The sequence below is a fragment of the Myodes glareolus genome, chromosome 26 (genome assembly GCF_982192425.1).
Source record: "Myodes glareolus chromosome 26, mMyoGla1.1, whole genome shotgun sequence".
Taxonomy (NCBI): Eukaryota; Metazoa; Chordata; class Mammalia; order Rodentia; family Cricetidae; genus Myodes; species Myodes glareolus.
Genome location: NC_142051.1, coordinates 40,679,704 through 40,703,933, shown reverse-complemented (window position 1 = coordinate 40,703,933; position 24,230 = coordinate 40,679,704). Strand labels below are relative to the sequence as shown.

Here is a 24,230-nt window from a genome sequence, read left to right as displayed (position 1 = left end):
ATACCTTCTACAGAAATGGGGTTCCTATTCCACTTGCAGAGGACTTCAATTCCCAGCACCCAAGTCAGATGCCTCATAATCACCAGTACCTCCAGCTCCAGGGGACTGGATACCTCTGGCATTCACAGACATGCAGACACATGCAGAATACACTCAGACAGACACACACGCGATTGACAATAAAAAGAACTAAGGTGGTGATTCACTATTTCACTTGAAGAAACGATAAGTCGAATGACTTACATATTCTTTACCTTGATTAAATTCAATCTTCGTTAACTAGAGGGTTTCAGAGCTGTGTGGTTTTAATTTGCTGCCACCAGCTGTGGAATCACAAGCAAGCTGACCCCTGAAGAGAGTGCATTGTTAGAAAGTCACAAACACCCTCCGTATGTGGTTTCTTAAATGTTTGGATTTGAAATGCCAGCAATCCTATGCCCGTGTGCCACCCTGCAGCTGAAATGAGCACTAACTAGGATCTCATGTGCCATTCAGGTTCTGGAAAAGCACTGAGACCAGGTGTTGAACTACAAGCACTCCGAGCTCGCTCTTCTGTGTCTAAGGCAGGCACCTTAAAGCCTGTTCATGGTACAGACAAAGAGGAACCCATTCAAGTGAGAAAAGGCAAGGGTGCCACACGGGCTTGCCCTCACTTCCTGAAGGCATGGACTCCTCTATGGAACTTCTGCCAGGAAGAAAATTAATTCCTAATTGCTCAGATGATTTGACTTAATAAGGGCATACCACCTCTCATCAGTAACAGTGAAGGTTACGGGGAGGAGGGGAGAATCCATCTACTTAGTCACCAGGCATTCAGCCGGTGGAAGGCCCTCCACTGCAGAAAACACAGAACCTCTCTGAGCCGAGGCATGCCTGTTCTCTAGAAGTCTACTGCTAGAGAAACGAGCAGACAGAAAGAGGAACTGCAGTAAACAAGGTCCCAAGACCACGGACCACAAAGCCTTGGCTGCAGAGTAATGGATGATTGCGGTCACGGGTTGAGCTTGGTACCAACTGATCTGAGAGATTACAGCAGTAGATCCTCAAATAGGAGGTTCCGGAAGCTTCCACACTGTAAGCTATGCCACAGAATAACATACAGAAAAATAAATAAATAATAAACAAAAACTCCAGGAGTCCAAAAAGCATCCTTATCATAAACCTAAATCTACATTACAAAACATAACACTTCTTAATCCAGGTTGTATGGCGGGAAGTTAAACACCCAGAGATGTGAGGACCTGAGTGTGTCAACCGCCTTTGCTGAAATTAAGCCTGAGCAGGGAGAAGACCTGGAGATCAGGTACTGATCCTGGGCATCCGAAGAGTCAGGGCCAGGGAGGGAGATGGGACTTCTTCTGCTCACACGCCTCACTGATGCGGACTTGTCAGCACTGGGCTCTCTGGGCAACAGTCTTCGCCATCCTCTAAATCCACCTGCTACACCAGGGCGACTCAAACCCTGTGTACGCCTTGGATTTATATAACAGGACCTGCGCTGAGTTTCTGAATCTGCTTTACTCGACACAGAAGCCGAATAACACATGTCCACTCTAGATTCACTAGAGTGAGGACCATGAGCTGAGTTTCTGAATCTGCTCTGCACGACACAGCTGAACGCTGTGATGATGAAAGCCAGCAATGCTCTAACACATCCCACCCGGGAACAGTTAGCAGTAATTGTGGCCAAGGAGAGAATGACCCCCAGGCTTTCTTCCTGAGTCTACTTGCACCCAGATCTTTGCTATGCCGCTTAATGGGTGGAGAGTTAGAAAAATTACTTAACTTCTTGGTGATTCAGTCTCCAAACATGAAGAAAAAGAAAGGAAGGAAGAAAGGGAGGGAGGAAAGTAGGGAGGAAGAAAGGGAGGGAGGGAGGGAGGAAGAAGGAAATAATCACTGTCTCGTGAGCATTAAGTGGATCACTGCATGTGACGTGCTTATGAAAGTACTAGACTGAATGGAAGAGGAGTCCTGCTGGTGTTACTGTTATTCTGTTACTGACTCTTCTGGACAATGTTAGGTAACTCACGGGTGATGTTTGGGTCTGAACAGTTATGAACTTATTTCACGTATTTTGAAAAGAGTAGTTAATACACACCTAAGATTTTATACATATTAAGGCTTAGAATGGGACTATTTTTCAGTCTTAATGCTGACGCAGTGGAAAGCAGCCGACTCCCAATCCAGGACCTGCTTTTCTAAGGTCCTCCTGTTTTCACAGGTGGGAGGCTTTGTGGCAAACGCTTGCCTTCGGGGTACCTTTCCTATAGTCCAAGAGAAGAGTGTGAAGCTTCTCTTTAAAGGTGGTAGTCCCCCTAACAATTGCAGCCACTCTCTGGGCCCATCTTGTCCGTCACGCATTTTCTAGTATCTGTCGGCTCTCTCAGCACAGAGCTGCCAGCCCAGGACAGTACCCATGTCACCGCCTGGACGTTAAGCTGTCCTGAAATCTGCTTCACCAAACAACTCAGCCCACTGCTTTCAGCTTCACTCTAAGTTTTAGGTCACTGGCAGGATGCAGTCAGGTGCCCCTCTGAAACCTCTGAGGCATGCCTACGCTGTTTCTCTTGGTCCTACAAACCCCACCACAACGGCCTGTCACACTGTTTACATCCGTCTGGGGCTTCTCTAGTCCACGACTCCACACTCTTCTTCATTCCTCCCACAAACCAGCTCCAAAGCCCAGTGAATCAGGCCCAGGTTCGTTACAGAAAGGCCCCACGCCTCGGTACTGAGCTTCCACAGCTGTCAATGTTCTTGTTAACAGAGTGTCTGACAGAGACTCGGGAAGGCGGCTGCTCTGGTCCATCGTGGTGGAAAGGCACACAGGAGAGACTGGGAACACCAGAGCCGTGAGGCCTGCTGCTCAGGGTGCTGTCCCCTCCGCCCTTTCCTGGTCACTCACCCACCACACAGTGTTTCCCACATTCATGGGTAGCTGACAAATGTGAAAGGGGATTCACAAGCCTGCTCTGTGTCAGCTGGGGAGATCCGAATACAACGCATACTCCAGCTGACTTCTCCATGAAAATGGACACGGCGTTTCTACATGCTAAGGAGACAAGAAGTTGTGTGTGAGAAGTGTGAGAAAAGTGCAACGCTAGCATACTGTTCACACCCTCTCAGGAGATTCTAGGATTTCTCAGAGAACTTGTAGTGTCTCCAGCACACTGCTAGCCTGGCTCAGGAAAACATGCCATCAGAAATAACTAAATGCCCAATCTTGTAACTTCTCTAGCTTATACAATGTGCCTGTGATGTGTTAAAACAGCTTGCTATCGGGGCAGTGGTGGCACACACCTTTAATCCCAGCACTCAGGAGGCAGAAGCAGGCAGATCTGTGAGTTCATGGCAGGCCTGGTCTAGAGAGTGAGTTCCAGGACAGCCAGGGCAACACAGAGAAAAACTGTCTCAAAAAAACAAAAAACAAAATAAAACAACAGCAAAACCAATTTGCTGTGTGTTGGGAAGACAGCTCCACTGGTAAAGAGATGAACAAGTTAGCGTAAGGTTCAATCCTCTATACCCACGTAAACAGACAGGTGTGGTGGCATCTGCTTATGATCCCAGTTATCATACATGGGGAAGCAGGGATAGCAAAATCCCTGGGGCTTGCTGGCCAGCCAGCTTAGGCTAACTGGTGAGCCCCAAGACCCACTGAGAGACCATGTCTCAAAAAACAAGCTGGGGGTGGGGGTCCTGAGGAATTACATTGGAGGTTGACTTCTGGTCCAGACACACTGTGCACGTATGTACACACACATACACACACACACACACACACACGGAACTGTGACAAGCAGGGCACTTCCTTGTTCTAGGGCAGGTGAATGGTCAGGTGAAAGAGAACACCCTTGGTGGAGCCAAACAGGCTAGCTGCAGGGGCTCCCTGGTTTCATCCTGGACTTCCGGCTTCAGCTCGGTTTACACACTGGGGTGACGAGAGCACACCACTGCCATGAAATGTGGCCGCTATCAGCAGGGCACAGGGACTCACACATCACTCAGGACACACTCAGCCAGAAGCAGAGGGTCTGAGGAGTCCAAGGAAGGTGGCTTCTCTCTCTCTGTTTCTGACTCTTCCAGATCACTTTCCCTACTTCGGTTCTTACCGGAGTTCTTGGTGAAACCCTAAGGGGAACCAACGAGAGACTATGAGGCCAACTCCCAGCCAAATCTGTCACCAGGATCAAGTGTATTAGACACCCCAATAATCTGCTCTGTTCTTTAACGTAAAGTGAGAGGGGTCGTAGACTACACCGCAGTCTAACAAAACAATCCTTCATGTATGTCACCATTTCAGGTTTTACTGATATTTGACATGGACTTTTACAGGAGACACCAATTAATCCTTAGGAATTAACTGGAGCGCAGTCACCGAATGTCACCGAAGCTTCTCCTGAGCACAGCTGGAAGGAGGACGAGACAAGGAGGCCCTCGGGCTGCAGAATTTATGAGAATATCTGCTCGTAGGTGCCAGAACGGGCCTCCTCCCAGGCTCTTCCCTGCTTCAACTTTCACCTTCTGGCAAATGGGAGTTAACATTTTCTTTTAATAAGAGAGGCCATACCATTGCAAGACTCCTGCCTTAATAAACAAGGCTTGACAAAGTATTTAGCTGCTTAAAAAAAAAAAAAGGTGATTAAAAGGAAATACAGATCTCAAAGAATTGAACTTACTATCTCCCTTTTTTTTGGTTTTTTTTTTTTTTTTTTTTTTGGTTTTTTTGAGACAGGGTTTCTCTGTTTAACGGCTCTAGCTGTCCTGGAACTAGCTCTCGTAGAGCAGGCTGGCCTCGAACTCACAGAGATCCACCTGCCTCTGCTCCTGAGTGCTGGGATTAAAGGTGTGCTCCATCACTGCCCTCTTACAAAGAAACCCGAGTGGGAATCTGTATACAGGCTCTAGCTTTTCCTTTCTATCTTCCCCGCAATGCTCTACAATTCTCAGTAGAGCAAAGGTAGCTATTCCCCCGCTATTTAAAACCAGGTACATCAGGCCTTCATGGATTCCTCAGGCACAATCACGTTCTAACATAAGTAAGAGAAATGTACTAGTCCCTGCCTTCCAAGCTGGCCTCAAGCTCGGTCCCAGTCTGCTGTAAGTGTGCCCTTGACAGAGACACTAACACGGATGTAAATGCACGGGTTAAGAAGGCAGGGAGAAAACAGCAAAGCAAATAAGCAAAAGAGAATTATGCCACAACTTATATTAGCAAATAAATAATAAAAACATGGAAGTATTTTGTAGTAGAGACTCTACTGCAGCTGGGGCTCCGCTCCCCACCCTCTGCTCTTTTGCACTTCTTTCTGTAAACCTCTGGCTTAATAGAGCCCCGTCTATATGCTGATAACTCTTTCTGGAGAACGCACACACGCACACCCTGGTTAGCTAGACTGCCTCAAGTCCAGCCTCACTGCCTCCTCCTCGCCCACGGAAATCTCCAACAGGGAAAACAGAGCCTCGGGGAACCAGTTCTCGCTCCTTCAGGGCTGACTGTGCATAAACCTGATTCCTTTCTACCAATCTCACTCTCCTGAAGACTGGCATCTCAGGGGTCAGGAGCAAGGATGTTTGGTTCTGCTAACCTTAGGAGACTGGAGCTAGAACTAGCTTTGAATCACCCAGTTTAGGAACTGCATTAAGTTGGCTCCAGGCCCTTTTTATATTCTAAGAAACTATGACTCTACTTTAGGAAGAAAGAGCCAAGGACTGGAGACAGTTACTCAAGAGTGGTAACTGCTTCGTCAAGGTGCTTCATCAAGGAGAGGGGCTCCACTCATTCACCCTAACATCTGCAGTGAGTGCTGAGGAACAGCATCTCTCGGGATGGCACTCACTGCTGTGAACTGAAACCTGATGACTGTCCCACTCAACAGGAAGAAAGGGAGACTCTGTCCTGGGCGCTACAGAGGCCTGCAGCAGCAGAAGCGCGGCTGTCGGGTTTGCAATCCTAGTTCCCGCTTCCCGTTACACAACCCTAGGAGACAATTCCCCTTCATTTTCCAAACCTGGAGGAGTAAGCAGCTGATTTGACGTAGAAGGAAAAAACAACCCCCGGGGTAGTGGTGTTAGGGCAAAGAGTGTTAAAGTTGAGCATTGGAAGACAGGTAGGTAATCGGATACATGAAGAAGGAAGAGGGATGAGAAGAAACAGCCCTGGCAGGGCAAATTGTTCCGCTTGAGTTCAGGGAAGGCCAGGAAGGCTGGACTGCACGGTACCATTCTAGAAACTTAACTGTCAACCACAGTCTTTTCAATTAGCTCCCCTCCACTCCCAATCATGTTCTAGAAATGAGCGCATGGCTAGTGACCTCCAGGCTAGCCCAATCAGCTAAGTGAGCCCTACCTCAAAATTCAAAGTAAAATGAAAACAATGCTGTTCAGGGGCAGAGAGAGCCTTCTTGCCTGTCTTCCTCAAGGCCCCGGTTCGTCTCCATACAGCACATACGCAGTGTGAAAGCCCTACGAAAGCTCAAGTCCACGAATCAAAACCTTCCAGGCTAGGTCAGCCAATTCACCTCCGTGGACTTCAATTTTCCCTTACAAAAATGTATACCAGTTACTTCAGGCTGGCAGGAGGGAATTCCAAGACAGTAGGAGGACCACCCTAGGAAGAAAAAAAAACTCCACCGCCTCTTCGGGTTGATAAAGGTAAAAACCACAACCAAAGAAAGCCCTTCGCACACTTGTTTTCCTCCATGCCACACAGGCGACCAGAAGGACGGACACTTCACAGTCGGACAAACCTGGATCTGAATTTTATCGAGCTGGGTCACTTATGATTATAGGCAGAAATAGCCAGAAACTATTGTTAGAACATATTATTATTTGCATCTTAATTAAAAACCACTGTGGATCCTGCAAGGCCGTTTCTCCTTTTACTTTGGCCACTGAGAAGCAAAGGCAGGACCCGACGGCACGCACTCTACAACCACCTTTGCTTATCTCTCATTTACCCCTTAGCTCTCTCAACCTGGGCTTTGTGCATTTTTTCTCGTGCCTCAGACTCCATCACATCCTCTTCGAAAAAATGAGTCTGAACCTATAAATTAATCACAAATTTATCTCATCTACTGGTCCCCCTTCAACCCTGAACAAAAGCCCGGGGACTTGTTTGTCCTGTCTAAGTGCTCAGCAAACAGACGGGAAACAGCATCAACGTTCATGGCTTAGCTGACTGATGCCGGAAGCATCCAAAGGCTGACAGCCAAATCTGAGCCCAATTCAAACCTAAATTTTACCGTGCACGCTTCACAACACCCAATTGGGTTTTTGACGTGCTGAGGGACAGTTTTAACTTCTAAAGTGCAGTCAGTGTCCCCCCCTGAACTGCATGCATCATCCAGTCGTCACCGCCGCCTTGTCAGATTGGCCTGGCCGGCATTATTTCTATTTTCAACATGAGAAAACAGATCTGGCAGGTCTGCCCCGGCGGAGGCTCAGGGGAAGCCAAGTCCTTCACTTGCAGGTCACCCTTTTATCATGATACAGTGCTTCTGGGGGCTCCCCCAAAGTCCAAACGGCTTAGTCTTTCTTCAAATCACAAGAAAACAACTGATGATACAATGTCTGCTAAGGAATGGATAACGGAAAGTCTTCGGCAGGCGAGATGTTTTAAACTGCAGACTCCACTAAGCCCTTTAAAGAAGTTTGCATGGATGCAGAGCAGGAACTATTTCTATTGTACTTCAACTCTCATTTTTGGGCACAACCTATGTTTACCTATAATTATGGAGGGAAAGCAATATCACAGAATCTGCATGCAATATGTACCCTACATAGCGTTATCAGGGCGCTTTCACTGTGGTATGTATTCCTTCTCTACTCAGCCCAAGGAACCACTTCTGATCACCAGTGTCCAAAGCCCACATGGCTTATTATTCTTACTTTAGACATGGGTTAGATATACTTACAACTAATAAAATGTGTTGGCTTTTATAATCGCTAAGTCTGGATAACTGTAAGGAATGTCACCTATATCCTGTTTGTTTTTCATTAAAAAGTCAATGAACCAAAGAGGAAGTTACTGGCCAGAAGCAACTTATCTTTGATCAGTTATAGGCACCACCTTTGAGAAACAGAAGATTATAATGTGCCAAAGGGCATCGTGGGCTTACCCGGCCGACCCACAGGTCCTGACAGAATGGAGATGGATGCGGGTGTTTAATCCCCAGGGTGCAAACTACAGGCTGGTGGTCCCTATGTCAACTTTCCAGTCGGTCAAGGCCCCAGGGACGAAGTGGGCAGACAGAGGACAGTGTCAAGGGGCAGTGACCTTGACAGCCCCCCTCCAGGGACCAGGGAAGCTCGGCACGGTCACGGGATTGGAGTAGTGCCGTGACAGTCTCTAGGAGCCCCGGAGAGGCTAAAAACGAACACCGCCGTGGGACAGCGGTCTGGTCGTGTCGGTCCCTCCCTCCGAGACCCGGAGAGTGCTCCGCCAACAAAGGGTCTCCCCTCGTCCCCGACGCCTAGAGTGGGGCCGGCTCGGGAGGAGGCCCAAGGATTTGGAGGGAACAACCCTGGTGGGAGGCCAGTCCTACCTCCTCCGTGACCGTAGGGCAGTAGAAGATGAGCACTAGAGTGGTGAGCAGGTTGATGGCGAGGCCGACGAGGGTGATGGTGTTGGGGGCCATCCAGAGCGGGATCCATTGGAGCAGCCAGGTCCAATAAAGCTGCAGCGGCGGCTCGAACAGCGACTCCCCGACCGCGGTGTAGCGGTGCTCCTCCAGCCGCCGCAGCTGCGCCGCGCTGAGCGGCTCACCCAGCGCCTTCACCCAGCGCGGCCCCGGCCTGGACCCGGCGCCCGCCGCCATGGCCGCCTGCGGGGCCCGCCGCGACCCAGCGCAGCCCGCGGCCCGCGCGGGGGGCGGAGAGAGCCGAGCGAGGGCACAGCGCCCCGGCCAGCTCCACCGGTGGCACACACGAAGCGGCGGGCCTCGGGGGCGGGGCCTCGGCGAGCTCTCGGGCTGGGGGCGGGGAAGGGGCGGGGCCGCGGCGAGCACGCGGGCTGGGGGCGCGGAGGGGGCGTGGCCTCGGCTAGCTCGCGGGTGGGAACTGGATAAGGGGTGGGGCCCCAGCGAGCTCGAGGGTGGGGCGGGGCCATGGGCGGGGTCCCATCGAGCTCGAGGGCGGGGTCGGCGCTGGGGCGGGACCTCAGCGAGCTAGGCTGGGGGAGTCCGGGAGGTTGAGTGACCCATGGCGTTTTCTGGCTCAGGTCTTGAGTAGCAGGTGCAGTCGCTGTGAATTTCCTTGCGGGTTCCACGGCTGGCCTTCCTCTCCAGCTTCTGCTCACGTTTCCGTGGCGATGTCTCGCTAGCCTGGACCGTGGCCAAGCTGGGTTGTCCACCGAGTGGTAGGTGCTAGTGTGCCTCTGCTCTGGCCTTTTTATTAATCAAGAACAGGCATGCACGGATCAGAAAACACCCAAGCACCATCGAGGGACGTGGCCTCTTCCGCGTATTAACTTAGTTAACCCTCCCTGCGAGATAAGACAGTGAGGTTTTAAATAAGCAAACACAAGCCAGACCTTAGGAATATTGTCAAAGGGGAACAAAATGTTAGAAACACAAATGTCTGTTTTTCAGACCATTCGACACTCACACGGTGGCTTCTTTTAGACACGCCCTAACTGGAGTACAGAAAAATCTAAGCCAGTTTCCCTGAACGGTTGAGAAGGCCGATTGCCACATAATGGAAGGTCACCAGTCCCTACCTCACAATGCACCCATTTTGGACTGGGGACATGCTGTCATAAACATGTTCTATTGCCTAACCAGACATAAGCTAGCCACTTGCTCTTCACGTCCTGGGTCTGATCTGGATGTATCTTTCTGAGGCGTAAGACAAGCTGGAAACCGCTTCCTGGATGCTTGGATTGAGCAACAAGAATCAGTAGATGTGCGCTGCCTCACGGCCTCTTGACAAAGAGGGGTCAGCGGACTTGGGTCTGAAGGTCAACCCCACCATCTCATTTCCCACGGCCCCACGACAGAAGTACACTTTTTACATTTTTAGATTATTGGGGGGAAACACCGGAAGAACAATGTTTGTGATGTTGGAATTTATGAAATTTAAATTTCAGTTCTGTAACTCTAACCGTGTTTATTCCAAAAGAGGTGAGGGGGGACGACTTACAAAGCCTTGAGTACTTACTACCTGGCCTTTTACAAAAGTGGTGCCACAGGCCTGTAATCCCAGCACTCAGGAGGCAGAGGCAGGTGGGAATAAAAATGGCAACACTGGGATTATATATTCCTAGTATTTTATTTATTTTGCTCCCAGACTGAACCTTGCTCTCTACTGAGAGCTTTGTCTTAAGTCCTTTGTTTGCTTGTCTTTTGGGGTTTTTTGTTTGCTTGTTTTTAAGACAGGGTCTTGCTGTGTAACCTAGACTGGTCTTGACCTTGTGATCTCCTGTCTCAGTCTTCTGAGTAGCTAGGATTAGAGGCAAGTGCTCTCACACTTGGTCTAAGGAGCCGCGGCTGTGAAGGGCCACACGGCTTGCTCAGGAGATCTTGACAGTTGCGTTAGGCTGCATCTAGGTAAACTCCTGTGGCTTGAATGAGACGGAAATCCGTTTCACCCAAACACAGGGTGGATAATCGAGGGCAGCTGCAAAAGTTCAGCGTGGGAGAGACATGGATTCCTTCCATTTCACTGCCCGCTTCCTTCAGGGAATTGCCCTGGTCCTGGTTGAAAACAGGTGATTGTGATTCCCCACCCATTGGAAGGAGGGAGAGAGAAAGGAAGCTGAGCGCTCTTGCTTTGGAGGTGGTGATCCAAAGTTTTATTCCTCATTTCTGACAGAACCCTGACAGGTGAGGGTGACACCTAACTGGGAGAAGACCTTGAAATGTAGTCTTCAGCTGGCCCGCAATTTGTGTGGCTAATTTCTCCTACCACTGGGAAGTGAGAGAGTGGGCGCTGGAAGCCGTCTGTCCACTTCAGTCACAGGCTTGTGTTCTGATGTGTATATACGTTCCTCCTCTCTGGCTCTGGTTTTTTTTTTTTTTTGAGCCAGGGTTTCTCTGTAGCTTTGGAGCCTATCCTGGAACTCGTTCTGTAGACCAGGCTGGCCTCGAACTCACAGAGATCCACCTGCCTCTGCCTCCCGAGGGCTGGGATTAAAGGTGTGCCCCATCACTGCCCCGCTTTTTATACACTTCTTAAAATATATAATATTTTATTAGTTCTTTGAGAATTAGATATATTTTGATCCCACTAGCCCCTTATTCCTCTTCCTAACTCCTCCCAAGCCCACGCCTAATTTCTAACCTCCCCAACTTCATGTCCTCTTTATTATTACTGTTTACATAACCTGTCAAGTCCAATTTATGCTGTGCGTATACTCCTGCGTGTACAACTATTCAATGAAGCATGGTCAACCTACTAGAGGTCATTACTGTAGCTCAAAACTTGGTAACACTGTTGATGGCTCCCTCCAACCCCATTTTACAGATGAACATAATGAGGTCCAAGCTCTTGTCCACAGTCGCACATACAGCCAGTACAGTGCTTAGCTAGGATCTGAGCTTACACATTCTTATTCCAGAACCTTTAATCCCAATCTGCAAATTCCCACCTAATGCATGGCATGATTAAGTACAAATTAAGCATTACTAATTTAGATTCTTTTTCTTGTTTTTTTTGAGACAGGGTGTTCTCTGTGTAGTCCTACCTGTCCTGGAACTAGCTCTTGTAGACCAAGCTGGCCTCGACCTCACAGAGATCTGCCTGCCTCTGCCTCCCAAGTGCTGGGATTAAAGGTGTGCCCCACCACTGCCTGGCACTAATTTAGAAATTTGAAATGCTCACCCCAATGTCCAAAACTTTTGGACATGATGCTTGCTGCAGGTGGAGCATTCCACAACTGATGGATGCCATATGACATGCCAATCAAAAAGAGGAAGACCGTATGAACACACCTGCAAATGACTCATGAAGCACATATGAAACATTAATGGGTATTGTGTTGAGACTTGATTCCCAGACCCAAGGTTTCTCAGTCCATACATATACACATATACATCTAAAATCTGAAAAATACAAAATTCGGAACACTTCTTGCCCCAAGCATTTTATGAAATACTCAGCATGTAAACAAGCTTTAGATGGGGTATTTACTTTTGCCAGTATTGAGTAGTCCAGCTTCTATGTGTCATGTACATTTGTGCCATTATCGTTAATCCAGAAGATTCCATAAGGAGTTATTTTCCTAGATAAGAAGCAACGAAGTCCATTGAAGAAAAATAACCTCTGGCGTTCATGGCTTCTTTTCCCAGAGGGAAGCAGGCTTTGTTCATGGTTCTTTTGTGTAATTTATACTCGGATTTCAGATTTTCTTCAACATCTTTCATGTGTAAGGCAAATTTCTCAAAAATGTTACATAGTTTCATCCAGTCATGGTAGATACAGATTGTACATGGAATAACTACTTCAAAGCCCAGTTGTCACTGGTTTGGACAAAAAGGCAAGATCTCAGTCAGCAAATCCCCCTGGACCTCGGTTTGATCATGGTACATGCTAAACATGGTACATGCTAAACATGGTACATGCTAAACATGGTACATGCTAAACATGGTACATGCTAAACATGGTACATGCTAAACATGGTACATGTTTATGTGTATCAGATTTTTCACACCATATCCAGTAAATACACACAACTAAAACACTGGCTTTTAAAAAAGGAATTGCTTGTCTAGACTTGCAAAATATTCATGTTCATCATTCTGACTAGATTATTGTAATTACAAGGTCCTATTGTATAAACACTTTTTTAAGATTTTATTTTTCCTTTATGCATTTGAATATTTGCTTGCATATCTGTGTACGTAACATGCGCATGTCTAATGCCCCGGGAGGCCAGACAGTGGTGTTGGATCTCCTGGTATTGAATTACCGATGTCTGTAAACTAACCATGGGTGTTTTGGGAACTGAACCCAGATCTTCCAAAAGAAGATCTGGTTAAGATCCTCTTAACCACTGAGACATCACTCCAATCCCATAAACACTTGCTTTTATTACATTTACGTGGATCTGCCTTGATACTTTTGTACTTTGAGATCCTAAAGTTCACATTTTATGTAACTATGTTATCTAACAAAATGCATAAATATGCTGTGTTCCATAATAAATCAACTGAAACCTTTGCTCCCCTCTCTAGAAATGCTTAGTGTCCTGCTCAAGATCAGAAAGGAATAAGAAAGAAAAAAACAAAACTGAATTTCACAACCGAATCCCCGAGATGTGGTAATTGTGCTTTTTATCTGAAATTGCAAAAGCAATTGAAGGTTAAAGAAACTGGTCTTCCCTGGACACAGTGATTATATTTTATAACCTCAATCCGTTTTTTGGGGTTTTTTGTTTTGTTTTGTTTTAAATGATTCTTTCCTCAGCCCACATTGTACTGGGTTAAAATGTTTTCCTTATTATGATTTGAGGAACTGTAAAGGAAGCTCCTTCCTCAAAAATTCCTTTTTCAGCAACTTTGCCTAAAACCCTGCCTATTGCTTGGGGATTTAGGAAGAATGGGTTAAGCCACCTTTGGAGGTAAAGCTGGGTCATTATCTGGAGGGGTGTTGTGGTCTGAGTCTACACTGTGCCTCAAAGACTTATTTTAGGACCCTTGATTTCCAACTGGTGGCTCTGTTCTGGGAGGTTGTGTAACCTTTGGGCAGTGTGGCTTACCTAACAAGAATCTGTCCCTGGAGTTGAGCTTTGAAAGCTACATGCACTTCTTGTTCCAGCCAGAAGACAGTTTTCTGCTCCCCTGAGATCTAAGGAGCCTTCACAACATGCTCCCACCACCATGAGGGAGCCAAGTCTTTCCCACTGTGGAGCCAGAAGAAATCCTCCACACTTTAGGACCCTTCCCGCAAGTGTCTTGTGACAGTGATCTGAAAAGTAACAAGACAAGGAGATGCCTTTACCTGAAGCTTTCCTTTAAGAAGAAGAGGGTGGGGACTTGAGAGATGGATCAGCTGTTAAGAGCCCTTGCTGCTCTTCCAGAAACCCAGAATTTAGTCCCCAGGATCCAGGTTGGGTACCTCATAACTCCCTGTAATTTCAGTCAGATGCATAGATGTCATTGGGAATCTCATTGAAACACAGATTTGTAAATGTGTAAGCCTTGGGAAGAAGTTGAGAATATTAATTTCTTAGAAGCTCCCAAGTGATCAGGTGGAGTCATCAAATCACCCTTTGAGTAATAAGGGGTCTAGAAGCTTGGAGTGCAGATACCACAGCTCCCTTAGGCCCCAGCTGGAAGTGGAGAGAGAGAGAGAGAGAGAGAGAGAGAGAGAGAGAGAGAGAGAGAGAGAGAGAAACAACTACTAGAGTAATTGAAAGATAGAAAAACCGGTCTCTCTATTTTTCCCAACACTGATGCTTTTTAGACAAAGGTCTAGATAGAAGAAAGCTAGATATTTAAATTTTTATATTTTATCCTGTAGTTTTTATTTTACATATATGTAAAAGACAATTATGTAATCTACTTGTAGAGTAATGGCTGCCTACTTTTGAGGCGTAGGGTATGGTGGTGTCTGGAGCTTTCCTGAGGCAACACTGTGCCCCTTAGTCTAGGAAACCCTCAGCATCCTGACAGTATGGCCGAAGAAACTAGCATCAGTTTGAATGTCTGGGAAGGTAAATGTTTCAATAGGAAAAGACGTGCATATACTGTTGGTAATCTGTCCCCACTAAGGCAGAAAGTGTGGACGGGGCTTCATATCAAGGCGTCACTTTCTCCAGCTTTCTCCCATGGTTCCCTTCACTTCCCCAAAGAATTGTGCCATGCTGGGAAGGGTTAAGAAGCCCTGGCTGGGTTAATACTTGAAAGGCAGGTAAGCAAGAACCCCTTTCTTTTCCGCCCTGCTTCTTCCTCTAGTTCCTTGCCTGCTAACGTCATTTCTGGCTTCATTGCTCTGGCGACTTCTGACTGCCCTTCCCTCTGTACAAATAACAGAGTGTTAATCTGTCTGCCCCTCCTCCTCCTGCTGGATAGTGCTCCTAGGTCTTGGCTGGGACCCAGTCCCCTTATGTCACATGCTCCTGCTCCATCTCTTGGTGCTTAACTCCTTAAAGGAGTAATTGTGGAGGGCTGAGTTTGGCCACAGTTGGTGTTTGTCACGAGGAGGACTGGAAAGCAGGAGATGTCTCAGGAAAGTTCATGTCACCACGGATAGCTTCTGCTGGAGGAGTGTTGGTGGCATTCTGGCTGTCAGCGACTAGGAAGAGCATAAAAACAGCCCCCCGCTAAAGGGTTCTCACAGTAACCCCCACAGTCACCGCAACTGTCTTCTTCCAATGGCACCTCCAACTGCAGGAATAGGAAGTGAATTCACAGTGGCCCCAGCAGACACCCTGGTAGCAGGCTGGGAGAGGCATGTCACCCTGTAGCCTGCAGGGGACACTTCTTGGCTCCTTCATCCCTGGAATCTTCCAGATGGCCACATGATGTTTTCTTTTGAAACACGGCTCCCTTCCAGTGGCCCTTTGTCATAATTCTCGAAGAAGGTTGCCTTACAATTTAGGAAGAGTGGCTTCCTTTCCTTGCCGTGGCGCTGTGGATGAACTCTGCTTATTCTTTTTTTTTAATTAAAAATAATTAAATTTAAAAAATATTTTTAAACTTTAAATTTTTAAGCAACATGTGTGTGATATTTTTTAAGATGTTTCCTGGGCCCCAAGGTTGGAATGAGTTGAAGAATCAAGACAAACAGGAGTGATTTTTTTGTCTTGGGGAGCGACCATAGTACCTATCAGAAGACAGAAGGACTGTCACTATTGCTTAGGAGAAACAGAAGATATGCTGGATGAGCCAAATGAGGGCAAGACTATCTCCTTAGTGATGTATTTGAGTCACTCAGTGCTTATAGCACACATAATAAAACCCCAGAGACAGATATTGAGGTTCAATCTGAAGATCAGAAAAGCAAAGCAGCTAGTCACTGGCTCTTACCTCTACCTCAGACTGAAATGGTGATCCTGCCTCCAGAAATCCTCAGAATGAGACTGAGCATGAGACTTGTCTTATATTCCTCTCTAGGGCTGGGATTATTGGCATGCACCACCACCGCCCGGCCTCTATAGCTAACTATTGTGGCTGCTGGGATTAAAGGTGTGTGCCACCACTGCCTGGCAGTGTGACTATGGCTGACTAGTGTGGCTGCTTTGCACTGACCTTCAGGCAAGCTTTATTTATTAAAACACAAATAATATACGACTATAAATGCCCAAGCCAGCTTTGAGTGCTCATTGTACATCTGTCTTGGTATTGTGCCCCTTGTAACCTCCTTCAGGCCAATGCACCCGGGAACACAGAGATCTGGCCAAGTGACTTTAAGAGAGTAATGACAACCCTTAGAGTCAGGGTAACAGGTTGTGTCACTGGATTTGCTTCTCCAGTCTAATCTTTTATCAACATTTAATTACAAAAGACTTTATAAATTCTTGTAGCAGTAACCTGAATATTGGGTGCAAGAACAGCAATTAATTGGGACCCACAAAACTAAGGGTAGTTTCTTTTAGACGACTTACAAGTAGCCTACTCCGAGAGGTCCTAGGCACCCTAGTCTCATGGCCAAACTTTAGTCCCCCCTCTTTCTCCAGCTTCCTGGCACACAGGAGACTGTAGATCAAGCTTTTGGCCTTGGGGTGCATATATTGGCTACAAGGTGCTTCTGTGGGCATTTGGATCCAGAGAAAAGATCCTAGAAATAGACCTGGCTGGATGGAGGCTATAAGACAGGGAGGCATGAGAAGTATTGCAAGCAGGAATGTCTGCATGAATGCATGGACTCCCTGACTTGTGGAGAAAGCTAATACTTGAGGATCCCAGACTGAAACTCTAGAAAATGCTGAGATCCTTTCTGTAGTAGACCCGTCCAAATCTTTCCCAAAGAACACACACAGTCAGCATGCAAAATGCCACAGCAGTCAGTTTTTTTTAATTTTTTTTTATTAAATTATAAAAGTTTCCATTTCCGCCCCTCCTCCCAACACCCTCCCACTCCCCCCACTCCCTCTCCTCCTCCCTCTCCATCCCCTAGAGCAGTCAGGGTTTCCTGCCCTGTGGGAAGTTCAAGTTCCTCCCCCCTCCCTCCAGGTCCAGGGAAGGTGAGAGTCCAAACAGACTGGATCCCCAAAATCCAGTATATGCAGAGGAAGCAAGTCCCAGTGTCATTGTCAATGGCTTTTCAGAAAGGCTCCGGGCCAGCCACATTCAGAGAGAATCTGGTTGGATCACGTCCTCGTTCAGTCCCAGTCCAACAGGCCTTGGTGAACTCTCATTATATCAGTCCCCTTGTATCAGTGGGTGCTCGCATCCCTCGCAGTCCTGATTACTTTTTTTATTTTCTTCATCCTTCTGCTCCTCATTTGGGAATTGGCAACAGAATGCCACGTAGATGCTCAAACCACACTTACGGTGCTTTTAAAAGACTTTAGAGGCGCACACCTTTAATCCCTAGCACTAAGAAGGCAGAGGCAGGCAGATCGCTATGAGTTCAAGGTCAGCTCGTCTCTGTGTACCAACACTGCACAGAGAAGCCCTGTTCCGAAAAACTAAAAATAATTTTTTAAAAAAAATCTTAGTATTTGAATGGATAGGCCGGGTAAAGCAAATTGCCTTCTCAACGTGGTTGGACGTTATCGGGTAAACCCAGGGCTCTAGGTGCTCCTAACTCTCAAGCTCTCCAGCCTAGGGTGGAATTTATACCATCAGCATTCTGATTCTTAGAGGTCCAGCTCTACTACTGACTTTACCAGGTGTTCACCCTGTGAAGGGAAAACTGCGGATGCCCAGTCTCCATAATTCACAACCAATACTTTTGGACTCCATCTCTTCCTAGAATCCAGTCACTTATCTGTCTATCTAATCTAATCATCTACCTCGTGTTAGTTCTGTTTCTCTGGGCATCCTAATACAATAGGCAAACTACAGCCTTGGAAGCCAAAATAGCCAAACTCCACAGTTCTCAGAATCATCTGTTTTTGAACAAACCATGCCACCGCCTGCGTAGGCTGAAGACCAGAGGCCTTTCCTTCGCTCTTTTCCCCAAGCACCAGGAAAGAGCACAGTTGATCTGTTGAAAATATGGCGCTCCACCCCCACCCCGCAGCTGCATTTACTGCAGCAACACGCGTGTCACCAGGCGCCCCTTCTGGAGCGTCACGTTTTGCTTAGAGTTGAGTAGCGCTGGTGACAGGCGCCCCCTAAAGGTCCAAACCACTCCCCCTTAAAGATCCAAACCACTCAGATCGCTGCTTTGTTCCTTCCCTCCATCTCCTGGCTTCTTGTCTTGTTCCCTCTCTCTGTCTTCTTCGTTTTCTGTGTCTCCCAATCTGTCTGTCTGTCTCGCTCATGTCCCCACTCCGAGACAGCCTTCCACCCTCTCCTCCCTCCTGCAATTAACCCCTTGCATTAGATCGGTTGTGTGATCTCTTAGCGGCTCACCTTGGCAGGGACCCAGAGGTACCTTTTCCTGTCCTTTATTCTTTCAATCATCACACGGGATAGAGGCTTTTTCAATCAATCTCCCTAGTTGCTAGGGAATTCAGGGCCACATTTGCTATAGAAAAATAACGGGGCAGTGGTAGTGCAAGCCTTTAACCCCAGCACTTGGGAGGCAGAGGTAGTTGGATCTCTGTGAGTTTGAGGCCAGCCCGTTCTACAGAGAGAGTTCCAGGACAGCCGGGGCTAGACAGAGAAATCCTGTCTCCAAAACCAAAAAAAAAAAAAAAAAAAAAAAAAAAAAAAAAAAAAGAAAGAAAGAAACGAAAAATTAAGCAATATATCCTGTCCTATACAGTGATTCTAACAGATGTATAAATTACATTATCCAACTTTGAATCCATGTATGTACTCTGTACCTTCTCTGCTTATATGAACATAAGTTTTTGAGTTTCCAGCTGAATGTATCACTGCACGTGGCGGGCAGGCCCTCAATAGCTCATTTGTTGAACTGAGTATTGTTTCCAAATTCAACTTCAAAGTGAATAAGTGGAGAACACATTGCCTCCTCTCAACATTTCTTAGACCTGATGGATATTTTGTTACTTTCATATCAACTTAGCCAACATTCATTAGGCTTCCTTTTAAAAGAAATCAGTTCAAATTTTTAAATGAATCCACCCCTCCCCTACCCGATTTGGTAAATCCCCATGGTACACAATTTTTCTTCAATGGAATGACACTCCAACCTAACTACAAGGAAGTTAGAGGAAAAACTGGTGGCAGTGACGGCTTCTGATGCTTTTTGCTCTCCAGAGAGTTTCATAACAGCCTTTCTCTTCCTTGGAGCTTTGCAGGGTCTAAGTACTGTTTGTATGAGGAATGATCATAGAAATACTTAAGAAGATCAAAGATATAATTAAGAAGGCTAAGTCATGAGTGGAGAAGGAAGTGGGAGAAAGCTTGGCAATCGCTTCTCAGCTGTGTATAGCTGGGCTTCGGAGACTTGACCATGAAGCTGGTCAGCAGGAGGCAGCCCAGCTATTGTGCTGAGCCAGCAGGCAGGGACACGCTGCTCCCCCTGGCTACATTGTCATTTCTTTGGTGCACACAAGGAATTCTAGTCTTCACGTGTTTATAAATGAGTCAGCCTTCATTTGTACAAAATATTTTTGTCACTAATACTCAGATAGCTTTCCCAGGGTGAGGGCTAGCGTTATGCGGATGGCTAACGTTATGTTTAAAAGTTTAAAATTACTGTGCTTATTAAGAGAGCTATGAAGCAAAATTGGACTTCCAAATAGGAAGGGCTGCTAGGGTTAATTTTTGTAATCGTCTAGTCTTTTACAGCTTTAACAATACCGTTTCTGTTTCTCTGAGCAGAAGCTTGCTTTGCACAAGATGACCTGCTTGTATATAGACAGAATGTCACTGTGTTCTTTGCCTTTAACAACCCCTGACTGAGGAGGCTGGGCACTGAATTAAGTCCCAGGTGTAGACCTGGCATCTGTACACAAATAAAAGCCTCCTTTGTTAAAATTTAGTCATGGTGGTGGCACACCCTTTAATCCCAGCCCTCGGGAATCAGAAGCAGGTGAATCTCTGAGTCTGAGGCCAGCCTGGTTTACGAGTGAGTTCCAGGACAGCCAGGGCTCCACAGAGAAATCATGTCTTGAAAAATCAAAAACAAAACAAAACAAAACAAAAACAAAACACAACCACAAACATGGTCAGACTGGTGAATACCTGGTGAAGAAGGACACCATACCTATAACATTTGGGGCTTGTCTGGGATTTAGGCATTCAACCAGATCCACCTTCTTTTTCTAACGTTTTTTGGGGACCCTGGAGGCTCTTCGAGTCCTGGAAGGCGAGAAATCAGACAGGTCTAGTGTTTGGAGCAGGTTCTCAATGCCTAGATTGCGGGAAAAGAGGCATCAGAAAACCTCCGGAGGTGTAGGTAAGGATCCTGTTTGTCTGTAGTCCGCATCTGTGGGACTAGTAGAAAGGCTGGCTGCAGCATTAATTCCCGAGTCGGAGGGATACCGCTGGCCCTTGTCGGGAAAGCCTAGATGGAAATCTGCTGTTTGACGTATGAATGAAGGTGGCCACCAAATATTTTGTTTTTGTGCGGTCCCCACTGACCGTGTGACTGTCCTGTCTTTTGAGTGTTTGGTGGAGTTGTGCTTTCTGGTGCGTCCGTAAGTTTGTTGCAGGTGTTGCAGAACCGAGCCAGAGAGGGAGAGAGCTAAGAGGGTAGCAGAGAAAACAAGAGAACAGAGCTACAGCGCTGCGTATACACTCCACTCTGGCTGGTGGGCTCGCCGCTCGCTCCTGCAGCGCCCTCTGTCTGTAGCCAGGGCTCAGACATTTCTTATCTCTAAGCCGCTGTTCTCCGTCACTCTGGTCCCTCCTACAGTCATGGGTTTTATCCGGACTCTGGGGTCTTTTAGATATGAATAATATTAAAATGTCATATGCGGTTATACTTCAAAGAAAAGATGGCTCTGGAATTGGGCTATACCCCCCCCAACCACCTCTAGACCCAAGCATGCTTGTTTGAAAGTTTCCTCCAAATCTCTGTCCTGTGTCACGCGACCACTGGACTATGTGACAGAGAGCAGAGAGCCGAAACCAAGACTGTTCCCAATGGGGTTATTGCCACTCATCTTGGGCTTTTTAGGATTTTATTTAATTCTCTAAAACGTTTGCTAAAGTATGACTCTTATCTCAAGATTTGTAAGACGGTAATGTAAACTTTCTGTGCCTCAAGACTTGAACGTTTATTGGGTATGATTAAGGACTTGTAAAACTGGTAACAAAATGTTAGCTGAAAACTTACAGCAAGACAGCTGATGTTTGAAAATTTATACATGGGCAATCTTAATGTACTACAGCATACTGTATTCAACTCTTGTTTAAAATAAATGGATATTTTTAAATAACAGTGAGTCTCCAAGATATTTTGGATTAGGCTGGATTTTTGTGTAGTGATTCTTGTCTACAGACTAAAAATAACAGATGAGGCTGGGTGGTGGTGGCCCACGCCTTTAATCCCAGCACTTGGGAGGCAGAGGCAGGAGGACCTCTGTGAGTTCGAGGCCAGCCTGATCTACAAGCGCTAGTTCCAGGACAGCCCCAAAGTTACAGAGAAATCCTGTCTTGAAAAACCAAAAAAAAAAAAAAAAAAAAAAAAGGATGAAGACAAAAACCACAAAAACGAGGCTTATTAAAAAAAAATTAGGATTTTAAAAGCAACCTATGTTTGATAACTAGGACATTAAAACTATACTTTATGCATTTATATGCAAGGGAAAACTACATATAGAAAATATTATACACAGGAATATAGGCAATCCTCTACAGATTTACCTTTGTAATGGTCTTTGATACAATGCCTGAGAAACCAGAATTTTATTTGGGGGGAGACAACCCCGAAAAGGCTGTGACTGTTAAAAATGTAACTTTTATTCCTCAATTAAAGCATCATAAATGTGGTTTGTTTACTGTGTTCAGTAACTTTTTCCTCTTTTAAAAATACGGCTAAAGAACGGGTCTTCTAGATGTCTCTCAGCTTTATCTCAGAATGCTGTCAGCCTTGTCTCAAAATGATGTCAGCCTTGTCTCAGAATGTCAGCCTTGTCTCAGAATGATGTCATCTTTCTCTCAGAATGATGTCAGCTTTACTTCAGAAACTGGGACCACACTGGAAAGGACTGCACCTTGTTGTCCTGACCACCCCCACTGCTATCAAGGTAGATGGTGTCTATGCCTGGACACATCACCCCCAGGTCAAGCACATCAAGGAGTGACAAGCCAGCTGCAGAAAAAATGGACCGTCACCAAGGCGTGTGACGATCCACCAGAGATCAGGCTACTATGGGGTGTAGACTAATAATGCTTTGTCTGGCTATGATCCCCCCTGTTCTTTCCTGGGATATATGTCTAGGTCCCCCACTTAAGATCAAATGCAAGCTTGCCTTAACTGTCTCCCAGATCCCAGTTACCACTTCAGCGGGTCCTTTATCCCAGCTGAAACTGTTTGGTTTGCATGTACTGATGGTTGCACCCCTGCTCGCCTATTTTGGAAGATGCATCAATCCCCAGATTCTGTATCCTTTTATCCCCACCTCCCTAGATATATGTTTATGATGATCTAGGAGGGAGAAAACACATGGGTGCGTAGCATAGGACCTTCCAACCTCCATGTTAAGGGGAAATTGCACAATTCCTCCCCCTCCTAATCCTCATATTGTGCTTGGGCTTAGTGGCTGACATTAGCTTCAAAAACCTAGGATTCCAAGTAACCCGAGAGCTGTCTGTATTAGGGAAAAATGTATTGCTAGGCTAGAAGAGCAGGCAATTATCACAGAGTCAAGAATTTGACTCAGAGAATGACTCAGGGGGAATGTGAGGGCTAATGTTATGCTGATAGCCAACTTCATATTTAAAAGTTTAAAATTTCTGTGCTTAAGAGAACTATAAAGCGAAATTGGACTTCCAAATGTTAAGGGTTAATTTTTGTGATAATCTGGTCCCATACAACTTTAACAAAACCGGTTCTGCTTCTGTGAGCAAAAGTGTGCTTTGCACAAGATGACCTCCTGCTTGCGCATAGACAGAGCATCACTGTGTTCATTGCTCTTAAAAGCCCCTGGCTGAGCAGGCTGGGTGCTGCAGTTGGGAGTCCTGGGTGGAGACCTGTATAGGAGTAAAAGCCTCTCCTTCGTTAAAATGTATTCATGGTCAGACTGGTGAATCTCTGAAAGAGCCCTGATGTTTGCATGAGGCCTGTTCGTTGTGACAGTCAGCCCTTCGTGTCCGGGATTCAGCTGCTAGGATAGTGAAATTATTCAAAAGAAAACTGTGTTTGTGTTGAACATTTGGGGGTGGTGACTGTTTCCCCCCCTTGTCATAATTCCCTGAACAATAGTGTAACAACTATTTATTTAGCGTTTGCATAATCTTTTTGGCTTATTTTGTACTGTAGAAGTCCAGAGGTGATTTGAAGTACACAGGAAGAATCATGTAGATGAACGTGAATCCCGTGATTTTGAATAGAGAATTTGAACACCTGAAAGTTTTGGTACCCACAAGGAGTCCAGAAACACCCTCTGGAGCCTGAGGGACTGAGAGACAACTATTATTTTGGAGTGATCGGGGGTATAAAAGCAAGGCTAGTAACAAATATTAATACCCAGGAAGGCAACATCACCAAGTGGTCAGAACAGAAAAAGAGGGAAGCCATCACAGTTTGACCATAAAACAGTTTTCTCTTGACATGTCCAGATGCACTACAGCCACCCAGACATCCATTCGTCCCTCCCTTGCTGAGCCCAGAGGATGGCTCTCACACCCACCATCATCTGGAAGGGAGAGGAGGAAGTGTTTGAAAACATCCTTACAGGATGCTGTGGGGACATCTGCAAGCAACAGTTTACTCAGCCTTGGGGAAACAAGTGTGTGTGTGTGTGTGTGTGTGTGTGTGTGTGTGTGTGTGTGTGTTGAGGGGGTGTGTTAAGGGAACAAACAATAAAGATGGGGTACCGCGCACTTCTACCTCCTTCACCAAAACTCAGGAAGAGTGAAGAAGTTGCTAACTTGACTATGGAACTGTTATATAAATGTTTATCAACAGCTAGATTTTTAAAAGTGGTTGACTATCACTAGGACTGGCTTCTTGGGCAAATAGAGTGGATGTTATGGGAAAGTTTGGTAGCTTCCTGGACCCGAGACTTTTGCCTCGGCTCTGAGAACGTGACTTCA

At 46.4% G+C, this 24,230-nt stretch overlaps 1 protein-coding gene across 3 annotated transcripts in view; it reads right to left on the bottom strand.

Annotated features, from left to right (window-relative positions):
- The window catches only part of Chpt1 (choline phosphotransferase 1), a 39,293-nt gene extending 30,428 nt beyond the window's left edge, over window positions 1-8,865 (bottom strand). For 2 of the 3 annotated variants that reach the window (XR_014999754.2, XM_085683278.2), the window contains exon 1: window positions 8,550-8,860. Coding sequence is in view for 2 of the 3 variants with exons in the window: in XM_085683278.2 (XP_085539404.2) it covers window positions 8,550-8,822 (273 nt within the window). In the remaining variant the exon portion in view is untranslated. Of the gene's footprint in view, window positions 1-8,549 lie in introns of all 3 variants that reach the window. The other variant, XM_085683279.2, reaches the window with a different exon arrangement.
- Between the last annotated feature and the right edge of the window lie 15,365 nt (window positions 8,866-24,230).